Source organism: Microcebus murinus, chromosome 24, assembly GCF_040939455.1.
Source record: "Microcebus murinus isolate Inina chromosome 24, M.murinus_Inina_mat1.0, whole genome shotgun sequence".
Classification (NCBI taxonomy): Eukaryota; Metazoa; Chordata; class Mammalia; order Primates; family Cheirogaleidae; genus Microcebus; species Microcebus murinus.
In genome coordinates, this window is record NC_134127.1 from 14585655 (window position 1) to 14612001 (window position 26347).

General features: G+C 37.0%; 1 protein-coding gene across 2 annotated transcripts in view; it reads left to right on the forward strand.

The window, feature by feature from the left end:
* Positions 1–5050: 5050 nt before the first annotated feature.
* The window catches only part of TUSC3 (tumor suppressor candidate 3), a 148597-nt gene continuing 127300 nt past the window's right edge, over positions 5051–26347 (forward strand). The window contains exon 1 of one of the 2 annotated variants that reach the window (XM_020282781.2): positions 5051–5505. In XM_020282781.2, coding sequence (XP_020138370.1) covers positions 5368–5505 — 138 coding nt within the window. In that variant the 5' untranslated portion in view covers positions 5051–5367. The remainder of the gene's footprint in view (positions 5506–26347) is intronic. The other variant, XM_075997329.1, reaches the window with a different exon arrangement.

Sequence of the window (26347 nt, forward strand, 5' to 3'; positions counted from 1 at the left end):
GGTGGCTATGAAGTTATTACAGTAGTACAGTACATATGACAGTTAATTTTATGTGGTTATGATTTACCATTGCATTTATACAGTTGTTTACATTTCTTTCAACTTTGGTGCCATGCACAAGTTTGTGTATGTGTAAATTTTGATAAAATTTAACTTTTTATAATAGACTTGTGTATATTTTATGATAGTAAATGATAAATAGACTAGTATCTACATATATTTTATGCATTCATGACATATCTAACATTTTCTTAAGTTTTTTGATATTTCTAGGCTATGTGGTTCATATGCGAGTTTTTTCAAATTGCCACAAATCTCAAAAAAATTTTTTAATATACTTATTGAAAACAATCCACATATTAATGGACCTCCACAGTTCAAACTCTTATTATTTAAGGGTCAACTATATTACAAATTTGAAGAAATATTATTAACATAGAAAACAAAATTGTATTGGAAAAGCATTACTTATAGAGATAATTAAGTTTTTTTCAATTAGTGTCTCTGTGGATGTGTTACTTATTGCCAGGATGAGATAATAGCAACACGTTATTCTTATTTTAAAATTTTAAGTGCTAAGAAGCTGTGTTCATAATAAATAGGAATAGAAGGTATATTTTTTTATCATACCATTCAATTCTTTGAACTCCTTTTGAATACTGTGCCAAAAATTAAACACCAATCTATCTTTGCAACTATTTTTAATGATCTATAGGCGACAACTAGATTGTGGTCTTTTTTAATTTCACTGAAAACAGAAAATCGGAAACCCCTATTTAGCAAAAGGATTTTTTGCTCAGTCAGTAGAATCACTCTTTCAACACAGCACACGTACTCAGAATTGTCCTTTTGTTTGGTGCTATGGAAATGTTTCCACCCATTGGAGGCAACATACTTTAGGATACCACTCAGGGAGGCTGAGAGATACAGCTTTCTTTTACAAAGAAGAGATGGTAATTGTGCAAAGAAAGGTGGGCAAGAAGAGCCAGTTAACATTCAACCTTCACCTCAGGCAATTTTTCAAGCCAATCAATTTTAGGATAGTACACAGGGTAGTTTAGATTCTGGAAATCAATTCTCTTAAAACCATTCGTGCCTATGTAGTTCTTACAAAGTCTTTGTGCCCTCCAGTTTGAAGGCTTATGTTTAGAGCAAAGGTAAAGAGTTTGAATTGGTTGTAAACCATTTCCAAGAGTTTGGGCCTTCTTTTGAACCTAGTGGGGAGCCACTGAAAATCTTTGCAATAAAGAGTGACATGATTAGTGCTGTGCTTTAGGGAGTAAACCGAGAATGGCTGGCTCCATCCATTCATTCAACCAACAACACTCTCTTCTGCGTAGTGTGGATTCAAAAACGAAGAAAACAAGTCCCCACCATCCTAAAATTTACATTGTAATGGGGAAAGACAAACAAATGTACACAATAGCATAATGTCAGTTAGTGATGGATGCTATAATAAACAGAGATGGCACTACTCTAGACAATGTGGATAGAAAGCCCCAGCACCGTGGAGCTTGCATCCTAATGGTGAAGACAAGAAACAAAGCAAACAGCATAATGCCAGGATAGTGCCAGTACTATTAAAAATTAAGAGGGGTGTGTGTAAAGGGTTAGGAGTTTATTTTTTAGATAGGGGGGTTTAGACATTAGTAGATAACGTCTTAGGATATCTGAGCATTGCCTTGAATAAAGTGATGAAGAATACTACGTGAACATCTATCTAGGTAAAAAGGGTTACAGAGTGTGCATGGGATATTTAGGGAAAACAAAGACAGCTAGCCTTGCTGGAGCAGCTTGAAATAGAAGAAAAATAGGAAATAAAGTTGGAAAGGTGGCCAATTATAAGGTAATGTAAGGTCCTGAGGGTATGGTACTTTGTTTTTTTCTGGTGAGGAGAGAGAATATACTTTGCACTGATTTTTGTGTTAAAGGGATCACTCTGGCTGCTTTACCAAGAATAGATTCCAGGAAGGTAGGATTAAGGAACCTTGGATTATGCTGGTATTATAGGAGAGGCTGTTTAAAGATTATAATCAAGGGAAGGAAGATCAGCTAATAATATCTCATGTCTTTCTAATGAATGCTAGAATTACAAAATGAACAAAAGGAGAACAAATTCCTAAGACTCTATAGAGGGAGGGTAACTTGGAAACTGAACACGAGTGGCAGCATAGTTGGAAAGAATGAGGAAAATAAAAGGCAGGACCGAGGCTCTAACAATTGGTAGTTTGAAGAATAGTGGTACCATTAATTACAATAAAGAGATTCAGTTTGGGAGAGAAAGTAGAAGGTGATGGATTTTGACTATGTTGAGTATATATAGATGTAAATGTTCAGCAGATATAAATCATAAATTTACTCTATTACTTTGTCTATTTGGAAATAGACAAAAGTCAAGGCCATTTTCACAAGTCTCAAGGAAAAAGCAAGCAGCTATTCTTTTGGGAGTGTTAAAGCAGAATAAGCAGGAGGCTCATCAGACTGGGGTTGTTTGTGTTTCTGGAGGTCTTAAGTAAGCACATCAAAACTTAACTGGAAATAGTTGTCCTAACTGACTTGGAAAACAAAACAAAACAAAAAATAAACAGTGAGCCTTAGCCAATCACAAACAGCCAACTGGCCAATTAGTTTTACAATGAGGGACCTCTCAGCACACCATATGCAAATAAGGCAAATGACTTATCACACCATGCCCAAATAAGGCAAACACCTAGTTGTGTTCAATCAGGTAATTTCTCTATCCTGCTTCTCTGTTCAGCTGTAGAAGCTCTCTACTACATTGCTGCAGATGAGATATCTGAACCTTTTCTGGTTCAGAGTCTTGCCAGATGTTAAATCATTTTTTGCTCAAACAAACTGTTAAATTTGTTTAAAATTTTTCTTTTAACAGGAGTGATAATTAATGTGGGCAAAATGTTCACATAATATTGGGAAATCAAAAAGCTGGGAGATGAAAGAGATTTATTTGTAAATCCCTTTAACAAGGCGGTGTAGCATAAACATGGCTGTGGAGCCAAACTGCCAATGTTCAAATTCCTTCCTTTACCCTTTTCTAGATGTGTAAGTTTGAATTTGATCTTCTGGAACTAACTTTCTTCATCTGAAAACTGTTATATGAGAACCTACCTGTTACGGTTGTTGTGGAGCAAGGATTCTTAATCTGGAGTCTACAGAATTTTAGCAGCTGTGAATCTTGTATTGAAAAAAATTACAATCTTATTTCTATTAACCTCTCACAAAAATTTAGAGCTTCCTTCAATTATAAAGGCAGGGAACAGACCACAGTAGTATTAGCAGTACCCATGGCTTTGTTTCCTATAGAAATGACAGATATTTTCATATCACAGTATAGTTGTTGCAGATATCTTGAAATACTGTGATCATCACTACTTCAAAATTAACATATTTATTAGAACTGCCAATATACTGCATGTGATTGCAAAATTTATTCAGACTTCATGTCACTTAGTTGGCCAAGCATCCTACAGTTCTGTGCATCTTGGTTAATCATAATCACACTGTGAAGTCTCAATGTTTACACATTGGTTCTCACATTCACACTGCTTTCCAGTATTCCCAAAATACAAATGTTTGTTGATCAACATGAGAAAGGAGGTGAATTGTTTCAATTTTGATAATGGTATTTTATTATAGTTGATTCCTTGGTAATCCTATATATTCAATTTAATGCACTTAGAAATTTGTACTTATTTGTATGAATTTAAGGGGTACAAGTGCAATTTTGTCATGTGGGTATATTGTGTAGTAGTGAAGTCTGGGCTTTTAGTGTAACCATCACCTGAATAATGTACATTGTACCTGTTAGGTAATTTCTTTTATCCCTCACATCCCTTCTACTTCTTGAGTTTTCTTCCCTCCCTTCCTCCCATCCTCCCTTCCTTCCTTCCCTCCTTCCTTCCTTCCTTCCTTCCTTCCTTCCTTCTTTCTTTCTTTCTTTCTTTTTTTTTTTGAGACAGAGTTTCACTCTGTTGCCCCGGCTAGAACGCCATGGCGTCAGCCTAGCTCACAGCAATCTCAAACTTTTGGGCTCAAGCAATCAATCCTCTGTCTCAGCCTCCCAAGTAGCTGGGACTACTGGCATGCGCCACCATGCCCGGCTAATTTTTCTTATATATTTTTAGTTGGCCAATTAATTTCTTTCTATTTTTAGTAGAGACGGGGTCTCGCTCTTGCTCAGGCTGGTTTCAAACTCCTGACCTTGAGCTATCTTCCCGCCTCAGCCTCCCAGGGTGCTAGGATTACAGGCGTGAGCCACCGACCCTTCCCGAGTTTTCGATGTCAATTATTCCACACTCTCTGCCCATGTGTGCACATTTATCTCCCACTTGAGAGAACCTGCAGTGTTTGATTTTGTTTCTGAGTTATTTCACTTAAAATAATGTACTATTTGAAGACTGCATCTATAGGCTTCATCAGATCATCAAAGGTGTTCGTGGCACAAATGAAGGAATCCTGAGGTAGAGGAATAAAAAGGGTACACGAGATCCTTTAAAAGAAGAGTACTAGCCCCATCTCAAATGTTCAATACACGGTCTGTAGCTATTGTTCTTAAAATATATACAGAACAGGAATTGCATTAGGCCTATTCACTTCTGCATTCAAAACGTAAAATATAGCTGGCATAGTGCTCTGCACTCTGGCATTCCATCAATGCTGAATGAATGAATGAGTAAAGTAGAAAATAGGTTGGCGCCTCAGGCCCCTCAATTGGGACAGGAAGGAACAGCTGTTAAGTTGTGGAGCGGCTTTTAAGAATCCAGGGTGCTCTGGAGTGCGTTAGATAGATGGCTTCAGAGGGCTCAGCAGGAGACAGAGCGGTGTCCCTAACAATGTCTCAGCGGGAGTGGAGATTGCCGGTGGCTACCCGGGCCAGGTTCCTTCTTATTCCTCAAAGCTCTCTTTTATCACCCAATTAGGTCTGACCAAGTCTCCAGGTGAAGGGTTGGACTAACAGGCTCCTCGCCTTTTCTTGGGACCTAGTACCGGTTTCAGTGGTAGAACAGCCCTCGATTAAAGTGAGCTAGCGGGAGACCGCGGGTCTTCACCGCGCCGGTCTCGGGGAAAGCTCCGGGCAGAGCGCACGCCGCGCCCAGGAGCCCGGGCTCCTTTGCCACGCCCACTTCCTGCCCCATCCCGCGCCTTTCCAGGTCCCTCTCCCGGTGAACCGGATGCTCCGTCAGTCTCCTCCTCTGCGTCCTCGGCTGCTGCCCGGGTGCCTCACGACGCCGCTGCCACCCCCGAGGGCCCAGCCAGGGGGCTCCCGGAGGCTGGCCTGGCAGGTGCGGAGCGCGGTAGGAGCTGGGCGCGCACGGTTACCGCGCGTGGAGGAGACACTGCCCTGCAGCCATGGGTGCCAGGGGCGCTCCTTCACGCCGGAGGCAGGCGGGGCGGCGGCTGCGGTACCTGCCCACCGGGAGCTTTCCTTTCCTCCTCCTCCTGCTGCTCCTCTGCATCCAGCTCGGGGGAGGACAGAAGAAAAAAGAGGTAGAATGAATCCCTTTGGCCGTCTCCTGTGGGCCAGGGCGGGCTGCGGCGGGCTGTGTTGCTAGGCAGCCTCGCCGCGTTGCTAGGCAGCCGGGCTGCGGGCGTGGGCGATGGCGGCCGCCGGGCGGGAGCGGTGGGGCTGGGAGGCCTTTGGGCGTTTCTTTTGGGCTCCATATTCTCCTACGTGGAGTTCGCCCAGTCTTGACTTGAAAAACGAGGAAGCGTTCACTTGATTCTTGAGTCAGGGCGCCTCAAGTCTTTCAGACCCTGGGCGTTTTGACTCTCGGCTAGAGGCGGGGCTTCGGGCACTTGTGTCACTAAAAGGGGTGTGTTGGATGTGAAAATACCCTTCAGTAGTATTTATAAACCTACAGAAGTCATTTCTCCCTTTTTTTCCTTTACTCTCTTTCTTTTGTTATTCATTTCAAGAGGCAACAGAACACTGAAAGTGTGTTTTAAGTTATTCTCTATTTTTAATTATACATTTCTAAAACTATGTCTTACTCTGTACTTGTGAGAATATCCTTAAGTTATTTGTTATGCAAATCTTTTTCTGAAGTTCAGACCACCTGATTTCAATCTCAGTTCTACCATTGATTTTGCTGAAAGTGAGATTTGAGGTGACTGTATTTACAGTAGTCGTAGGTATTTAAGGTAGTTTTAGAGTTATTTGTGATGTTCAGTTATCCATCATGGATGGTTGATCTTGCAGCTTCAGAAAAAAATTTATTTTGGGAATGTAGCCAAGGTTTCTAATTGTGGACCGTTTTGGTGCGAGTACTGTGCTTATATAATTAAAGATGTTTTTTTCCTGGTGAAGTTATACACCTACACGTGGCTCAAAATCTGAATCAGGTTTAAGCTATTACCAAAATCATCCTAATAGCTGAGAGGAGAGAGTGAAAAAATAGCCTCACCTGCAAAGTAATTCTGATTCTCTTTCTCTTTATTCTTTGCTTTGAACAACCATGCGTTCAATATTAACTACTGTTCTTCTAATTTAGCTTTTTAAAAAATGAAAGTAGGCATGTAAAGTTCTTGATGGAATTCTGGTAAGGGATTTAGAGAAGAACCACTGTTAAATCAAAATTGTGTTTACAAATACAAAGTAAAGATATATTTTCTAGCACTTGGCATTTATATACCATATTCCAAGAGTTTTAGGTTTCATAGTTCTTCATGAGAAGGGTAGAGATCGAAAAGTAGATAGTTTCTTGTGAATTATCAAGGCAGAGGGCAATCAAAGAGTATGAGGAACTCCATGGAAATTCTAATGTTTTATCTTCTAGGAAGATCACTGTGACTATACTACTTTTACATCGGAGGGAGAAAAAAATTCTAAAAAGTGTACATGTTCATAGCATCTGAGTATCTCCAATTGTAAGACTACTTTAATATGTGGAAATGTTAATTTAGTATAATTAAATACAATAATATCTGTTTCTATTAAAATATTGTACAGAAGGTATTTTAAAAATGAAAAATTACGGAGAACATTGTGGAGGATTTAAAAAGGGTGTTTTCAAAATTTGTTGTAAGCAGCAGAGACTAATACTAACATGTTGTTGTTATAGTGTACACATATTTTACTTAAGGAAGAGAAGAGCAAAATGATAACTTAAAATAGTTGAATACTTCATTCAGTGAACATGCATATCTCCGAAATATAAGCTAGTTCTATATCTGGTACTCAGTTTACAAACTGATCTCTTCCAGTACTGGAAAAGAAACATTCTATATTGGAAATAATGAGAAGTGGTTGGTTACCAGTGTGGCACTTTTGTTGTGGTAGCTTGGGGTTGTGTTGACCATATGTGGTTTCTTTCTTGCTTGCTGATTTTGGAAGCTGATGCCCTATATAAGATTTGACACCATTGAACTAGAAAGTATGGCATTTGGAACTTTATTTACCACAATAAATATTACTGACATATGTACCAGAGCTGTTGACTTGGCATGAGCAGTGTTTTTTTCCTTCCTTCTGGGGAAGTCAAACTGAAGTCTAAAGTTGAGCTTGGAGTCAAGAATGAACATTCCTTTCTTGAAAGGAAGTAATACTTAACATGATTGTAGTTACCACCATGGGTTTTTTGTTTTTTTTTTTTTGAGACAGAGTCTCACTTTGTTGCCCAGGCTAGAGTGAGTGCCGTGGCGTCAGCCTAGCTCACAGCAACCTCAACCTCCTGGCTCAAGTGATCCTCCTGCCTCAGCCTCCCAAGTAGCTGGGACTACAGGCATGCGCCACCATGCCCGGCTAATTTTTTTGTATATATATTTTTTAGTTGGTCAATTAATTTCTTTCTATTTTTAGTAGAGATGGGGTCTTGCTCAGGCTGGTTTCAAACTCCTGACCTCGAGCTATCCGCCCGCCTTGGCCTCCTAGAGTACTAGGATTACAGGCGTGAGCCATCACCACGGGTTTTTGAGTTAGATGGTCCAATTACAACTCAGCCTCTAATTGTGTGACATCAGGTAAACCACTTAACCTCCCTGCATTTTAGTTCCCTTGTTTTAATACTACTAAGTGAAATATCCCAAGAATGGAAAAACAAGCACCACATATACTACCCAGCAGACTGGTATTAACTGAGCAACACCTAAGTGAACACATAGGTACTACAGTAATAGGGTATTGGGCAGGGGGGAGGGGGGAGGGTATATACATACATAATGAGTGAGATGTGTACCATTTGGGGGATAGTCATGCTGGAAACTCAGAATTGTGGGGGGAAGGGTGAAAAGGCATTTATTGCAACCTTAAAATCTGTACCCCCATAATATGCCAAAATAAAAAAAATTAAAAAAAAATTCAGATACAGTACTTACATCTGAGGATTGTTGTTGGGATTAAATAAGACTATATATATAAAGTGCTTAGTGCATTGCCTAGAATATAACAAATGATCACTAAGTGGTAGCTGTTACTTTGAATTCTTCATTTAAATGAAAACATTAGCAGTATGATGAGATTCTAATATGTGATAAGATTTTTTAATTGAGAAATTTTTGCTAAATGAACTGTATAATAGTCAATTGTATGATCTCTGGAATAAATTATTACTTATGAAACACTGAGAATTCCAAACTCAAGTCTTAAGTTGTTTGTGAATTTCCCAGGGGGAGATTTTGCATCATAGTATTGGTGATACTCTGTGGATTTGTGTGTGTGTGTGTGTGTGTGTGTATGTATATTATGTATATGCTTATTTTTACACACACGATGCTTCTTTAAGACAGTTTCATTCTTTAAATATTATTAGTTCTTTTTTTTTTTTTTTTGAGACAGAGTCTCGCTTTGTTGCCCAGGCTAGTGTGAGTGCCGTGGCGTCAGCCTAGCTCACAGCAACCTCAAACTCCTGGGCTCGAGCGATCCTTCTGTCTCAGCCTCCCGAGTAGCTGGGACTACAGGCATGCGCCACCATGCCTGGCTAATTTTTTATATATATATCAGTTGGCCAATTAGTTTCTTTCTATTTATAGTAGAGACGGGGTCTCGCTCTTGCTCAGGCTGGTTTCAAACTCCTGACCTTGAGCAATCCGCCCGCCTCCGGCCTCCCAGAGAGCTAGGATTACAGGCGTGAGCCACCGTGCCCGGCCTAAATATTATTAGTTTTGCCATATTCTCTGTTTGAGAATGTAGTCAAGAGAAATAGTTAATAGGCAAAGAAGATGGGAGATTTTCATAGTCATTTTCCTTAATTTAATTGAATATAGTTATTAGATACTAATTTTTGAGTCCTCAAGTCACGTTAAGCAATGTGAGTTTGTGAGAGAGTTTGGCTTCTTAGTAGTATATTATTTGCATATTCATATTTAATGCATTTTGCTTTTATTTTGACTCTCTGTTTTTTACGTCGTTAACACTTATCAATCAGCTTCATTTAAATGTATAATAATCTCTTCTGATAATGTAAAAAGAGCTCAAATTCTGTAATGATTTCCAGTACGCTTTTTGACTTTGCCGCCATCAAAAGCAGCTGTTATAATAATTTATCCTATCTGCGAAGAATGTAATTACCTAATAGGCCATGATATGTAGATAACAATGAATATGTTATATGAAAAATTGAACAGCTCATAAACATTTTCTAAGAAGTAAAATTTTTGCCTAAATGAAATATATTTCAATTGCCTTTGATGTAATGTCTGTATGTCATTAATGTTTTTAGGCACATTATACACGGAGATGTATAACATCCAATTATTTTTTGTAGCACAAATGTGAAACAAACTTTACTATCTTAGCAAATGATGAAAAGAGAAAGGATGGAGGTAAGCAATGGATGGATATTGCCTTTAAGCAAAGAACCAATGGGGAAGAAAAAATTTGCAAACACAGCACAAAAAATGCATAGTAATTATACATTAATATGTATATACATATACACAGATGATATGGATGCCAGACAGTTTCATTTAGGTTAGGTTATATGTGTGATGACTTCTTGGAGAGTGATGGAAATGACAGGTCTTATCTAGAAGAGCCAAAGCTGCTTGTCAAGACTGCCACAGTGTCATGGATGGTGGCAGAAGACATGGGATTCCTGTGTCACAGAGGAAGGATAGGTTATTACTCACAGCAATAGAATTGCCAGAGTATCAGCATTTGCACTGGTTCCTTGAGCCTCCATTCACACAGGGCAACATGAAAAGGGCCAGATGATGCCCGTACATGTAGTGAGTTGCATTGCAGCAGAAGAGCTTTGAATTTAGGGAACTTAGATCTTTTAAAATTTATTTGGCCTCTGCCCTAGAGGGAGATGTTTTATCCTTATTAAAACTCAAAAATAAACAAACATGCCCATTTTTCTGGAAGAGGACTGTTTTCCATGGCTATGTGCTGTACAAACATCCTTGAAAAGATGGTCCAGAACAAGTCAGTCCTTCCACTTGCCAGTTGTGTATGAACCCTCGAAGAATTCTCTCTCCAAGTAAGAGATAGCAACTCTGTCAAGAGGGAATATTTTCAGGATTTTTTCCTCCACGTACATTCATCCCAGCATGTTCAGTTCCATATATGTACCCTGTTCCATGTGTATGGTACAGAAAAAGAGAATGAGTGGAAATGTTACCTGAGCCATATAATAACAACTCTTAACCTTTGCCACATTTACTTTTTTGTACTCTTTCCCTTTAGCTCTAAATAGCCAATGATTTTAGATGTGAGTGTGATTTGTTATGCCTGTGACTGATGTTGGTTACTTCGGGGATCTCCAGGGTTTATTTGGCATATCAGACTATCTCATGATTGCTTATTTCCGTCAGAATCCTCCCTGGAGTATCATGCTGATCCCATCAAGAGAAAATTTGCCTTTGGCTAAGTGTAGGAATACTGTGATCCCCTCCTGGAAAACTGGTAGATGATGAACAAATGTTTATTTGTTACATAACATTGTGTATGTGCGTAACAAATGGATAATATTTTTGCTAGTCTCTGTCAAGTTTTTATTTCTATTTATTGGGCAAGATTTCTGCAGCTTCTCAAATTGAGCATATCTAAAAGGAAACTCTTAATCCTTCCCTTGGCCATCTGGTCCATCTGTTTTCTCATTGCTGTTAACAGTGCTGTTTTATGGGAAACAAAATTTAACATTCTAGAACTTCATTTTTTAGCTAATCACTTGCCAGTATGATAAATCTTTGTAGCTTTTATCCTGTACTTTGTAGATAGTACATGGGGAGGCTGGCTTCACATAATTTCTTGGGGAGTTGTACATGGATCTCTTATCTTACAAAATATAATTACTCTTATTGTACATGGATAAATATCAGGATGGATTTTTTAAAGGTGTTGCCCCAGTTCTTTGGCTTCTGGCTTGGAGGAAAGAATCTTGAGTCAGGCCAGTGCAACAGAATGATGACAGACTCTTAACACTTCCACACAAGCAGCTTTTATTGCAAACACAGGAGTTTAAAGTGAAAGGTCGTTTCCTAAACCGGTCTATCTCCATGAGTGGAGAAGACCTTGAAGTTTTACCACACTTTGGCTTTTATGTCTATGTCTTATGATATGCTAAATAGAGGGTGGAATATTCATTACCTTTTTGGAGAAAAGGGTGGAGAATTCTTACAACTAAGGGCTCTCCCCAATTCTGTCCTTAGAGGGTAACTTCCAGAGATTGCCATGGAATTTGTAAACTGTCATGGTGCTAGTGGGTGTGATTTTTAATATGCTAATGTAAATAAGGAAAAGGTTACCTTTGGACATGAGCTCCTAGGTTCTATGCATGCTCCTGGCCAGGAAAAGTCCCTAACCACAAGTTCCTGCTGTTGCCGGTTAGGTTCTAAATACTCATTGCTGTCCTCCTTTTTGCCCTCCCCCTTTTCCTGTGGTTAAACGTTGCCCACCTATACTTGTCCCTAACATGTAACACACATGTAAATATTTATTTTGAATATTAAAGTTTCAAAAATGTTATTCACAGGAATGGATAATATGTTTTTTCATAATAGTATTTATCTGCCTGCCCATCCTTATTTCTGTTTAACCCTGGAAGGAAAAAGATCAGTAGTAAACTTATAGAGTGTTTTGAAATCTATGATAAATTTCAACACAGAACGGCATCCTGAAAGCATGAAAAAAGCTCAGAGTAAAAGGAAGTCTTTACTGGCGTATTTATTGTTATTAAAGTTTTGGTTGATCATATAAAGGTATCTACCAAGTTTGACATTTGAAGGTGAAAAAGAAACTTTCTTTACCTTTCATGTTACCGTGAGATTTTAAGTACCTTTAATGGAAAGGCCACTTAGTGTAGGGTAAATTAAGTGTGGCATTGTTTTTATTTAATAGAAATATTTGTTATTTATTTTAGAAGTATATTTTTTTACAGATGGCTTAACATTGTATGATTTGACTCAACTTTTGGAAATATTTTGGTACAGAGTCTACTCTGCTTGGAAATAGGAAAGAATTGAGGTTCATATAAGTTTAGCAGTAACATTTAGGGTACAAAATTGGTTATAAATTGTGGAATCTGTTTGCTATTCATATAAAAATTTTAATGGAAAGAAATAGCATAGTGTAACTTATAACTTAATGAATTTAACATAAACTTGGGAGTTAAAAACAAGGTTTAAATTATACCAGGAAAAGAAAGATAAAACAAGTTAACAATAGGAGCTGACAGGATGATAGGCATTTTGCTTAGATTATTACAGTGGATTGAATGTTTGTGTCCCCCAAATTTATAGGTTGAAATCCTAACTTTGAATATGAAAGTATTAAGAGATAGAGCCTTTGGAAGGTGATTAGATCCTAAGGTTGAAGTAGTCATGAATGGGATTAGTGCCCTTATAAAAGGAACCAGAAAGAGCTCTCTCTTTCTTATTATACCACGTGAGGATACACTGACAAGAATGCAATCTGCAATCCAGAAGAGAACCCACACCAGAACCGGATCAGTCTGGTACTCTGATCTTAGAATTCCAGCCTCCAGAACTGTTGAGAAATAAATTTCTGTCATTTAAGCCTCCCTCCCTGTCTGGTAATTTATTATAGCAGCTGGAACTGCTGCTATAATATAATTATACAGTTATATAATTATAGAGACAATTATATAATCTTTACATCTTTGCATGATGGACTGTGGGCAGACAGGTTAGTTTGTGTAACTTTGTCTTTGCTAACAGTACCTTGGTTTGGTTTAAGTATTGGGAAAAGCTGGGACGCTTGTCAGCCCCAAGCAATAATTTTTATGAGAGATCATTGTGATTATTCTAGTATCTTGCAAATTGTTGTTTTAGGAGTGAGTGTATGATACACTGCTTGGGACTTTTTGGAGAGTTTCCTTTTTTATAAAGTATACAAGGAAGAGAAATTTTTTTCTTCCTGCCTTTGGATATGTATGTGGCAATGAGATGCTTGAGTTGCTGAAGCCATCTTGTAACCATGCAGTACAAACCTGAGGGCAAAACCAGAGCAGAAAAATAGGAAGAACATGGGTTCTCGATGGCATGACTTAGTTAGCCTTGTAATTGCTCTAACTCTGGACTCCTTATTATGTGAGTTAATAACCTTCCTTATTGTTTAGGGCATTTTGAATTAGATTTCTGATTTTTTGTTTCTAAAAGCATTCTGAGGGAAGTCTTGCTGAATTAAGGGTTTTGCCCATGATTATACAGTGTGTACATTTACAGTCTTACTCCAAAGTTCTCATTTTTTGTGTTTTAATAACTAGCTGTATAACCCTATTTGCAAATTAGATATTAAATACCAGTTTAGGTATATATAGCCCTTCCTGATCCTTGAATCTAGGTGATCAGTATTAGAAAACATTTGTGTGTGTTTGGAAGTGAATTTTTCCATGTGTTCCTTTTATTGAAATAACTTTTTATTGTATGAATTGAAGTTGTCTTTTTAAATGTTAACCAAAAGGCTGTAGGAAAAAGATTGGAAATAAATTTAATATGTCCTTTAAAAGCTGTTAGCCCAGGAAAAGAGTGGAAGAATAATTTATGCCTTAGTGTACAATATGTTTTGTATGTGAATGCTTTTTTTTGTTGTTGAAGAACCACTGCCATTGTAGTGAATGCTTTTAAAAATACTTCTTTTATTGTGTGTGTGCTTCTAGTAGATTGGCAAGTGGTTTCATTTTAGAAGCATACTAAGTAAAATACAGGGAGACACTTAAGTTTTATATTTAAAAGATCATATTTTAATAATGTCCTTTTGGTTAACATTTGAATTAAGACTAAGCAAAAGAAAAATTGGGACCTCTCTTAAGGAGGAAGGAATGCTGATTGTTCAATGTTTTCTAGAGTTTTCAAGGGGAATAAAAGTTTTTTCTCTTACTCATGAAACTAGGGTGGCTGTGTTGTGTCTTGCCATTGTTCCTTATATGTTTTTCCTCTTGGAGCCTTTATGGGGAGGAAGGGCTGCTGAATCAGGGTCTAACACTATTTTGATGGTACAGTAATTCTACTTAGCTTTCCACTGACAGCTACTTGAGTCGCATGCTTTGATGTTGGAGTATAGTGCAAATCATGAGAGAATAATAACTGTAGAATGTAGGCTTTTTTTACTGCATTATGGAATATTAGTGCAGCAAAGTCAGGTTTCAGGCTGCATAACAAAGGTGGGACTAGAAATAAGGTCTCCTGACACCAAAGTTGATATAATAATTTCATCTTCCCATGCTCAGCTATTGAGACTTTATGCTGTCAGCGTCCCCCCAGCCCCTTTACCACTCTCATACTATTCATTACCATCACTATTCTTTCCTCTATCTTTTCATAGGTGATCCTTCATGGAACTTTCTCTTCAAGGTATTTGTTTTTTTCATCCAGAAATGATTAAAGATTTCGCAGATGTAAAGCAAGCCTATTAATACTGCTTAAGCTTGCCTGCTTTGAGAATATAATTTATAAAATTAGGTCCTCTGCTTCTTTATGAAGCTATTTAAATAAATGAAATTAGGCTAAGGGGAGGCTAAGTCACAAGTAGCATCCAGACTATATATAAAACCTACATGGATTAAGTATGAGAGTAAGGTTCTGTTCCATTTTTCTTCTCCAGGCTGTTCTGTTTATAATCCTTTACACAAAGTAAATCACTCTTACACATCTATTGCTGAGGTCAGAAATCTGGGCACATTTCACTCAAGTCACAAACTTTTACCCACTTGTAAGTTTTTTCATCACCCTTTCCTCCCACCCTGGCTAAAGATATCATCCGACACTTTCTCCAAAGAATGCCAAGTCTTTGAGGAATGCTGTTTAAATACCATTGGCCTGTAGGACATAGTCCAAACTTCTTTGCATGCTATTTAATTTCTTTTCTAAGTGAGCCTTTTTCTACCTCTCCTGTTTCATATCTCACCACTCTTACATGCTTCCTTCTGTATCCCCTTAGGTGAGTTACCCTCTTTTCCCCATTTTGGATAAGGTACTCCTCCTTTATGCTCACATAGGTGGATCTTTGTGCTTATTTCTTTATAGCACTTGTGTGCAGTGTTGTCTATTGTCTGCCATTCCCTTTATAAGCCCTTTGAGGAGAGGGTTGTGGGTTTTTTCTTTTATCTGTATCTCTGTATTTAAGCATAGTGCCTTGCACTTGGTAAATGCTTAGAAAAGTTACTTTGATCAAATTACTTAATCTCACTAAGCCATAATTTCTTCATCTGTAAAGTGGAGATAGTCTGCTAGTCTCTCCTATAGCGTGAGTGTTAAATGAGATAATACTATTATAAAGTGCTTCCCATAGTGCCTGAAATGTAGTAAGTGCCTAATGTATGTTAGCTTTGGTGCTGTTATTGGTGAATGAATCTCAGGATGTGCTATGGGTTTTTGTCATGTTTTCAAAGTGATTTTTTTTTTGGTAGTACAAACTGATTTGGCATTATAAAAGTTTTAAAAAATACTCAGTTTTCCTGTTTGACAAGTTCTGGTACTGAATTGTCTCTTGAGAAGGCTGCCATTGATTTCCTCATTTCCAGACCTAATGGGGACCTTTGCTACTTTGCTTTTCTATGGCATTTGACATTGTTGGCTAATTCCTCCTTTTTTGAAACCTCATCACCCCTAGCCTTTATGTTATGACCCTTACATGGCTTTATACTAGAATAATGGGTAAAAAATTATTAGAATACCACTGTTTCCTCTTCTATTTTGTTTGCTATTGATTTGTCACTTTTCTTTGGCCCCTAATTGAGGACTGTGACATTTTATATTAGTTGAATTGGTCTTTCTCCCTTTCTCTTTCATTCTCTTTTTCTTGTTTTACTGTTTGGTAGTGTTACAGAATGGAATTAGAGTGAAAAGCAGATAATGTGAAGTCTAGCCCCATTGTTTATCTTTGCAAATATTTTATCAGTGTAGACTACAGTTTCCTTCTTTGCAAACTACAGATAATAATACTTGCCCATGGTTGTTTTGAAGATGAAATAAAATGCTAACTTATAAAGTGTTAAGGTTTTTATAAAAGTTCTAGAAAATGACTTGTGGTTTGTAATTTTTTTTTTAATAAACTCTGTGTTCTTGGGCAAGACACTTAACCTTTTGGAACATCACTTTTCCTCAAATATAAAATGAGAGGGTTGAGTAAGATCAGGATTTCTGAATCAGGTGATATTGGACAAATTTCCCATTACTTCTCTGAAAATGTATACATTTTTCTTTTATGAGATAAATGCATTTTTCTAACTTGAGTCTGTAATTTTTGGTAGATTCTAAAAAGATTAAAAACGACTAGAGTAGACATTTGCTTAGATCCTTTCTAGATTTTAAGATTATATGAAATTTGGAAGTAGAATGATTTATGGTAGTTTTTCTATACATCAAAGCCAATATTCTGTCTTAGAAGTTGACTCAAAGTAACAGTTCTGCTTGGATTTGATTATAACTTTCTTATCATAAAGAAGCCTAAATAACATTGCTTTTCAACAGTTGAGTTATATAATCCATAGGGAATAACCAAAACTAATTTTCCTGAACTAAGTTCTTTTATTTGACTATCAAATAGCAATGAAATTTACACTCTCATTATTTTTGCCTGTTTCAAATACCTAATTTACAACACCACAAATTAAAACAGTAAGCTACTTTTGTACACTGCAGTAGTTATCAAAGTGCTTCATTGGCATTATAATCACACTAACTCGTGATAGACAACTTAGTTATTTGTCTAAGTACAGTCATTACTGCTGGTCTCTTATGCTTATGTTACATGTTATAACAGATAACAGAGCTGAAATGCAAAATATTTTACAATCTAAAAAGGGATTGGGGAGGGAACTGATTATATTGTTTCCCTTTTTGTATTTTCCTTGCAAAGTTATTTCTGTGAAGTTGGGTTACACTTATACCACTTCACTACGTAAATGAATGTTTGTTTTTTGCATTTTTATAAAGTTCTATCATGGCAGAATAAGTAGATGATCCCAGGGAACTTTATACTATGTTTTATTGATTTATTTCTAAAGTCTAAACTTCTTGAGTATGGGGACTTCTTTGTTTTTTGATGTCTATGCCATTATAATCATAGCAGAAGCCCAAAGTAGATGATGAGCTTTTTATGTTTTATGACTGCTGTCTGGCTGTTGATTTAACTATGTTATAAATGTTTTTCATATCATGTATTAATACTTTTTGATGTTTAAAATATAGTATTGGAGTGAGCAATAAAAGTATTTTTGAGTAAAATATGGCACATGCTACTGAACAAAGGGCCAAGTTACTGAAGTTTCTCCAAAATGTGATCAGTCATTCCTTTTTCCAACAAGTATTTATTGGTGAATACTACATGTTAGGTAGGCACTGTGCTGGATTTTGAAGGTAGAGTGATGATTGAGACAACTGTTATCCCTGATAATAGCCTGTAACTCATAGCCCAGTGAGAGATTTCACACAGAAAAGCAGGCATTTATAATGTAGTGTGAGAAGTGCATAAACTGGGAAATATTGGATGCTATGGCAGTACATTGGGGTAAGCTGAAAATTGCAGAGATAACCGTAGGAAATAGCCCAGTGAAGAGGAAGAGTGCGTTAGTCAGAGGAACATAGCACTGGTAAAGGTCCAGCAGTATGAAAATTGAGAGAACTCCAACTAGTTTGATATGGCTAAGTTTAGAATACACAGAGTTGGGGAGTAATGGGTTCAGGCTGGAATGGAAGCCACAGTCAAATCCTGTAGACCCTCATAAGCCATGGTAAAGAACCTGAAGTTGATTCTGAAAGAGCGGGGAGAGCTGAAGGATTTTATCTTGGAGGTGACAAGATGAGGTTTATATTTAGAAAGATTGCTCTGGCTATGCTGTGGAGACTAGCTTAGATGGGGGTGCAAGATTGGAGGAAGGGCAATGATCCTCTTAAGAGGCTACTGCAGAAATCAAGGTGAGAGGTAATGATGACTTGAAATTGGTTGTGGCAGTGAGAATGAAGAAGAATAGCTGAATTTCAGAGCTATTTAAGAGTCAGACTAGATAGTACTTGGTAATTGATTGTGTGTGGAATAAGGGAAAAGGAGACAAGAATAATGACTACATATCTTGGTAAAGGGGAAATTCTGTTTATTGAAATGGGAAACAGGAGAAGGAAGAGATTTTGGAGGGAAAATACATGTGCAGTTTTGAGAATGTGTGAGATGCCTGTGTGAAATCTCTAACCTGAGTTGTTTGAGAGGCAGTAGTATGGTTATAGAGGTTTGATCTGGACTGAAGATAAAATGCATTTGGAAATCATCAGCATAAATGGGAATTGAATTCATGGTGGTGGATAAAAATCACCCAGCTGGAGTATATGCAATAAAAATAGAGGACCTAATGCGAAACACTCAAGAATACAGATATTTCAGTGTGCTGGGAAAGGTATGCTTACAAAAGATACCCTGATACAGACTGTGCTGCCAGAGAGCTAGAAGGAAACCCAGCAGATTTTGGATGTCACAGGAGAGTATTTCAAGGAGAGGTCAACAGTGACAAGTGGTGACTTCTGAGAGGTTAAATAAAAACTGCACAGAGTCCTTTGGCTTTAGCAAGAACAGTTCTACTACAGCGTTAAATTGGAAACTAGAATGTAGTAGGTTAATGAATGTATGGATTGTGAGGAAGTAGACAGCTCCTAAAATATTAGTTGATATTTTTTAAAAATTTTTATGGCTAGCACTTTGTATATCTTTGTAAGTTTCTTAACAATGGATGCTGCATTTGCAAGTTGAGCTTATCATAGAGAATATTAAAGATAACTATTAAGTTTGGGCAGCCATATTGTTTTTGAGTTAACATTTATCTAATATAAAAAATAAAAATAATTTGATTTCTTGTCTCATTTGAAATATTAGTACAAGCATCTTACCTTCATTCAGCTGCCAACTGACTAATATTGTAAAAAAGTAAATTATGGAATCCACTGTCTACATTATTATTATTAGGTCTGAATAGTGTAGAATTTAAAGATAATACCTTAATAAAACTGACAACTTATATCCACTACTGTTTTGAAAGATATATACATCTTCTTTTTTTTTTTTTTTTTTTTTTTTGAGACAGAGTCTCGCTTTGTTGCCCAGGCTAGAGTGAGTGCCGTGGCGTCAGCCTAGCTCACAGCAACCTCAAACTCCTGGGCTTGAGTGATCCTTCTGCCTCAGCCTCCCGAGTAGCTGGGACTACAGGCATGCGCCACCATGCCCGGCTAATTTTTTTTTTTTATATATATCAGTTGGCCAATTAATTTCTTTCTATTTATAGTAGAGACGGGGTCTCGCTCTTGCTCAGGCTGGTTTTGAACTCCTGACCTGGAGCAATCCGCCCGCCTCAGCCTCCCAAGAGCTAGGATTACAGGCGTGAGCCACAGCGCCCGGCCTATACATCTTCTTAATAGCCACTTTTGTTGGTGCATATATGAAGTCTGTCCAGAAAATATCCGGCCATTGTTAGTATGTTAATATAATGAGAATGGTTACATGTTTGGATACTTTCTGGACAGACCTCATACAGTGAGTACTTGAACATATTTGTCAGCAGCTTTTAGAGATTCTTTCTCATGTCATTTTCCTGCTGTGGCTTTTATACTTTTATCAGAATAAAATATATTATGTTGTTTAAATTCTTTGATGGTGTACTAGAGCTGTTTACCATATTAGTTTTCTGTTCTTCACCGACACAGCTAGATGACATTTTCTGGTTCCCCTCCATGTTTAGATGGGGTTATGTGACAGAGTTCTAGGGAATGGAGTGTGAACAGAAGTGATCTGTGTCATTTCTAGCTTGACCCACGAAAATTTCCCCTATGCTTGTGCTGGAATGTCCACTCTGTTTAATGACTCATTTGCATCACATCACAAGCTTCCCTGTGCTGTTCTGTGTTAGTGGGCCACTGAGATTTGGAAGATAGAAGAGGAGGAGAAAGGCCAGTGTTCTTCACAAACAGCTGAGGTAGATTCATGGGCAGATAAAAGGTTTGAAACCTTGTTCAGGAAAGTCCAGGATGACTACTGTATTAGTTTCTTTTTTTTTTTTTTTTTTTTTGAGACAGAGTGTCACTTTGTTGTCCAGGCTAGAGTGAGTGCCGTGGCGTCAGCCTAGCTCACAGCAACCTCAAACTCCTGGGCTCGAGTGATCCTTCTGCCTCAGCCTCCCGAGTAGCTGGGACTACAGGCATGCGCCACCATGCCCAGCTAATTTTTTTTTTTTTTATATATATATCAGTTGGCCAATTAATTTCTTTCTATTTATAGTAGAGACGGAGTCTCGCTCTTGCTCAGGCTGGTTATGTATTAGTTTCTTATTGTTGCTGTAACACTACAAATTTAATGGCTTAAGCAACAACAATTTATTATCTTAGAGTTCTAGAGGTAAGACATCCAAAATCAGTCTCACTGCGTTAAAGTCAAAGTGTCTGTCTGCGGGGCTTTTTTCCTTCTGGAAGCTCTGAGACGAGAGTCCATTTTCTTATCTTTTTCAGCTTCTAGAGGCTACCTACATTCTTCATGATTCCTTATTTGGCATCACTATAACCTCTGGTTTCCATATTTCATATCTGCTACTGACTCTGATTCTCCTACCTTCCTCTTACAGAGACCTTTATGATTACTTTGGGCCCTCCAGGCTAATGTAAGATAATCTGTCCATTTCAAGATCTTTTGCTTAATCACATCTGCATAAATTAACCAGGTAAGGTAACACGTTCCCAGTTTCTAGGAATGAGAACATGGAAATCTGGGGGGGGGGGGGGGGGATACTATTCACCTTACCACAACTATCCTCTTAGCTGTTGAAGACCAAGATATTTAGTAGAAGCTGTCTAGAAATTCAAGTGCTCCAACTGAGTTCTTGAGAATAACCTGCTTTGTCACTGCGGACTGAGTTTGTCTGTAGCTCCTTTCGTTACCTTAGTTTCAACTGTCTTTCCCAGTTGTGTTGTAAGCTTCATCTAATCTCTATCAAATACCTTCGTGTTTGGAATACATGGAATGGTTTCTGTTTTCCTGATGGAACTCTGATAACAAAACTCTTTGTATACAATTGGGTTGGTGATGTAAAGAGGGACCCAGAAAGTCATCAGCCTAGGTGTGGATGACTGTGTGGAGCAGTCTCCTTGCTGCCCTGAATTCTGCTCTGGACTGTTACACCACCAAAATTTTGGAATCTGGTATTACAGGACTTTCTACAGCATAGTCCATTCTTAGTAATAGCAATGGTTTATTGAAAACTAAAAGCTAAAACAAATCTCATCTCTTACTGTGTAATTTAAACACACCTGATATTGGAGTACATTTTTCTTGTATTTGCATCTATAAATATATTGTACAAAGAAAACAGACTCATAACATTTGTTTCCATCATTTAAAAATTACTCAGCCTCTGAACTAATTTATTGGTATGCATTCTTAACGTCTTCTCTGGACAGCATTATCAGAAGATGGTAGTTTGAATATTTAGAGCATTGTGTTGATGTAATAAACCTTTTCAATGTCTAGACAAAAGTAGAGAATTCAGTAGCCATTCTTTAATAATAAGCCTCTCTCTTGTGGGGTGTAGCAATTTTATTGTCAGTATATTCTCATTGTCAGATCTGAAGTATGTTTTCTGGAGCTCAGAAACAAATTTCAGTGGTTGGTGTTCTGAGGAACACAACTTTAAAAGTATAGTGTCATCTCATTTATTCATCAAAGGATTTTGCACAGGTGCTATCCATTACCATTTTAAGATGAGAAGACCTAACTAAGTTTTAAGATTTTTATTACAAGGTAACACAGCTGATAAAGGAAAGAGCTGGGCCTCAAATACCAATAATCAGGCTTTAAGTTGACCACATTTTTCATCATATATGCCTTAGAGTAGGCACATTGTTTGTTTACCTGGCTTTAACTTCTTGAAAGTTGTAACATGAGTCATATTTTGTTCTTTTAATTTGTGTTGTGTTCTTTATTGGTCTTTATTTAGTAATGACCAGTAGGAGGGGCTTTCATTCAATGCATTCTTGGCTTAAGACTATAGCAAATTTGGGATCTGTAATACAGGTTCTAGTTGTATCTCTTAACTTTTAACTCTGTGATCTTGGTTAAGCCACCATATCTTTCTGGGTCACAGTACTCTTGGCAGGTAAGAGGTAAGAATTAAGGCTTGAGCTAGATCAAAGATGGCTTTGGACTCTCTCATCCCATCATTCCTTTTAATAAAATAACTGAAAAATACTTCAGTAGGGGAAGCTTTCTTTTCAAAAGAACACTGAAGTTAATATTTTTTTCAATTAAAAAAATGTTCTCCCTAACTTACTGTTGCTTTACTTGGCCGCCAAGTGTTAAATCACTCTTAGTTCTATCATAGCGCTTTTTAAAATTCTTCTATAAAATGTTAACATGAGTCTTTTATATTATTTGTCTTCAAATCTCCCACAGAACTTAGCCTATCATCTTGCCCAAAGTATATCTAAGTATTTGTTTATTATTTACAATAGTAGCAAACAGCACAAGGTTCCTCTTTAATAGTACTTGGAAAGAGGCCAGTTCGAATTTAGTAAAATACGATGTAAAATATTTCATAATGAAAAAAAGCTTTGATGTTCTTTCTAAAAATTAAATCAAAATTATGAAAATTTATTTGATATGAATTCATATCATCCATTGATATGATTCAATGGATCATATCCTTAAAATTTAGCTTTTAATTGCAAGTGTTTATATCATAATTTGTTGGAATGAACAAAGGATAAATAAGTGCTTACATTTTTTGGTCTGATTTTTCTCAATAAAATTATATAATAGCATGATAGCATCTTAATATTTGACTTCCAGAGCATGATTCTAGAGGTCATTTCTGCAAAATTCTTTTCAGTTTTACCAATTTTCTCAAGGGCTTCTTTTAATTCTTCTGTATTCATAACATTCCTTTTTGTTTTTTCCAGACTTAGATGAAATATAGCATTCTTTTTTGAAGTATTAGTACTTAATGTCCTTATCTTTGTCTATTTTCCATTTTCTCTTTTCATATGTTAATTGTTAAAATTCTGATGGATCCTCATTTGTCAAAGGCTTTCCATGTAAATTTGAGCAGTTCTCTTGTGTCACTTTAAAAAAAATCAACTTGATGAAATCCTTTGCTGTTTATAAGATTGTAGTCAAGTATGAGAATGACCAAAAAATAGTATGACATGATGCTGGGGTGAAATGAAGATGGATATCTGCATAGAAACTACTTTTATAAATGGTTGATTCATTTGTGAAAATAACAAGTAGCTTTGCCTCTCTGTGAAACTTTGTATGGGTATCTGCATAGGGACTACTTTTATAAGTGGTTGATTTATTTGTGAATATAACAAATAGCTTTGCCTTGCTATGAAACTTTGTATTTTTTGTGTGCACATATTGATTACTTAGATAAGGACCATCCCCTGTGGCGTATGTAGGAATCAAACCACTAAGAAATTGCTGAGAGGAATGGCGTGTTTGCTTTGGGTTGCTGGTAGTGAAGGACACATTAAATAATGTGTGGTACCTATATTTTTGCCCTCTGTAGACCTCCCCTCCTTTTGCTCATCTTCATTGTCATCTTAACCATCTCCTCCTCCATAGCCACATAGGTGAGTATATTACCAGGCTAGGCTAAACATGTAACTCATTCCTCTTGTCGTAATGATTGGCACAGGGTTGGGCAAGTGATTAGGGCCATTTTCTAACATTTTTCCAAATGGAACTAGCAGGAAGATTACCCTGCTAATTGGCTTGTGAAATTGAAAGGATGTGCTCTTAGGTTGCCTGTCACTTCTGGCTTGAAAAACTCTGGTGGATAGAAGCCAAACAAAAACACAGAAGAGATATTTGTTTATTGAATAAAAATATTTAAGAACTAACTATGTGGCAGTCTTTGTTCTGGGCGCCACCAGTACAGAAATAAAACATATGAAAATCGTTGCCCTCGTGGGGCTTTTATAAAAGCTAGAGGGAGTTTTTTTTTTTTTTTTTTTTTTTTTTTTGGAGACAGAGTCTCGCTTTGTTGTCCAGGCTAGAGTGAGTGCCATGGCGTCAGCCTAGCTCACAGCAACCTCAAACTCCTGGGCTCCAGTGATCCTTCTGCCTCAGCCTCCCGGGTAGCTGGGACTACAGGCATGCGCCACCATGCCCGGCTAATTTTTTATATATATATCAGTTGGCCAATTAATTTCTTTCTATTTATAGTAGAGACAGGGTCTCGCTCTTGCTCAGGCTGGTTTTGAACTCCTGACCTTGAGCAATCCGCCCGCCTCAGCCTCCCAAGAGCTAGGATTACAGGCGTGAGCCACAGCGCCCGGCCTAGAGGGAGTTTTGACAACACCGTTAAGTTCTGGGATCTAATAATCTGTGAAACCAAATTTATTTCTATCCATCCTTACTATATGAACTTATAAATTCCCTTTTTGCCCAAACTAAATTGAATAAGGCTTATGGCATTTGTAGTTTCAGACATTTTCATAAATATGAAAGACATTTATAATTTCTTTCAGCTTCATTAAGATAATACAGAATTTAAAATATATAAAGTCTGGTGAATTTGTTTGAAACTTTGTCATATATTTTTATACTTTTTTTCAGTTTTTGGTAAGTGGAGATTATCTTATTCTTTGTTTTCCCTCATATTCTATTCCAGGCTTTAGTCTCAGGGTTTTCTAAAAAGGCACTCTGGTTGACTACTTTCTTTAGTCATTCAGGAAGATGTAACTAATTAATTATTTAGTAAATATTGCCAAGTGCACCTACTTTAGACTAGATCTGGTGAGTCATTGTGTGATTACTTATGTATTGAATGAGCAAATTTTTGAGAAGTTATAAAAATTCAATATCTAGTTTCTTTTATTACTATTACATATGATTAAGAATACTATGTGAAATAGTTTCTTTGTACTTTTAAAATTGTTTAAATATTTTTATCCCAGATGCTTCTACATGTGACATAGCAAGTACTATAAAACAGATAAGCTATTTAATTCCTTTAGTCACTCATCGGTTCCACTGTTCTACCTCTGTTTATATAGTTTTTCTTGGTACCTGCTGGAAAACATATGGGCTATTTATTTTCATACAAAATATATACTCCTTAAATTTAGATTGAGGTGTAAATCAGAGGAAATTCCCTCATATGAATTTGAGATAACAAATTACAGCATAGTGATAATGAAACAGCATTATATGTACTCATAAAGTTTATTTAACCTGTCTCAGAATATCTGTGTAATTATTCTGACACCTGGCCTGGGGCAAAGATAATGACTTATGGCCACAGGAGCCAGATATTTATGAAGGTGACTGTATAATTTATTGTCCAAACCAGGACATTTGGGAGTGAAAGAAGGTGCAATTAATAATTTTGCTGATGTAACAGGAGTAAACTGGAACTCTCCCTGGGCTAAGTGGGACATCTTATCACCTTAGAGATAGGTAGAAGGGTTTTAAAATGGATACACAATGCTTAATATATTTTTGTTGATTAATTTTGTAGGAATCTCAACTGAAAATTTCTCTTTCTGTCTCTCTGTATTCAAATACTGCATTATATTGTGTATGATGCATTATTCATTTAGTGCTGACCAAATGTTCAATATGTTGCTCTGGTTGCTTTAGTGCTGCTTATTTCTCTAATTTTTAAACTCAGCTTGTAAAATTTTATACTATTTTTGTTGTTTCATCAGTTAAGAAACAATTCATTTTCATTAAAAATGAAGTTTACTTGCCTTCATTATAAATAATGAATTTTAGATCATATATGGAAAGCATTTGTGGGACTCTATAATTAGTGGGACTCTATAAGGCTCAGAAAGTACCTACGGATTTATAAAAGGTATCCACATAATTCCTGCTTTTGTATTGTCTGTAGCTTGTCTATAACATTGTAAATTCTTGATTACTTTCTCAGTATAGTGAAACTTTTTGCACATC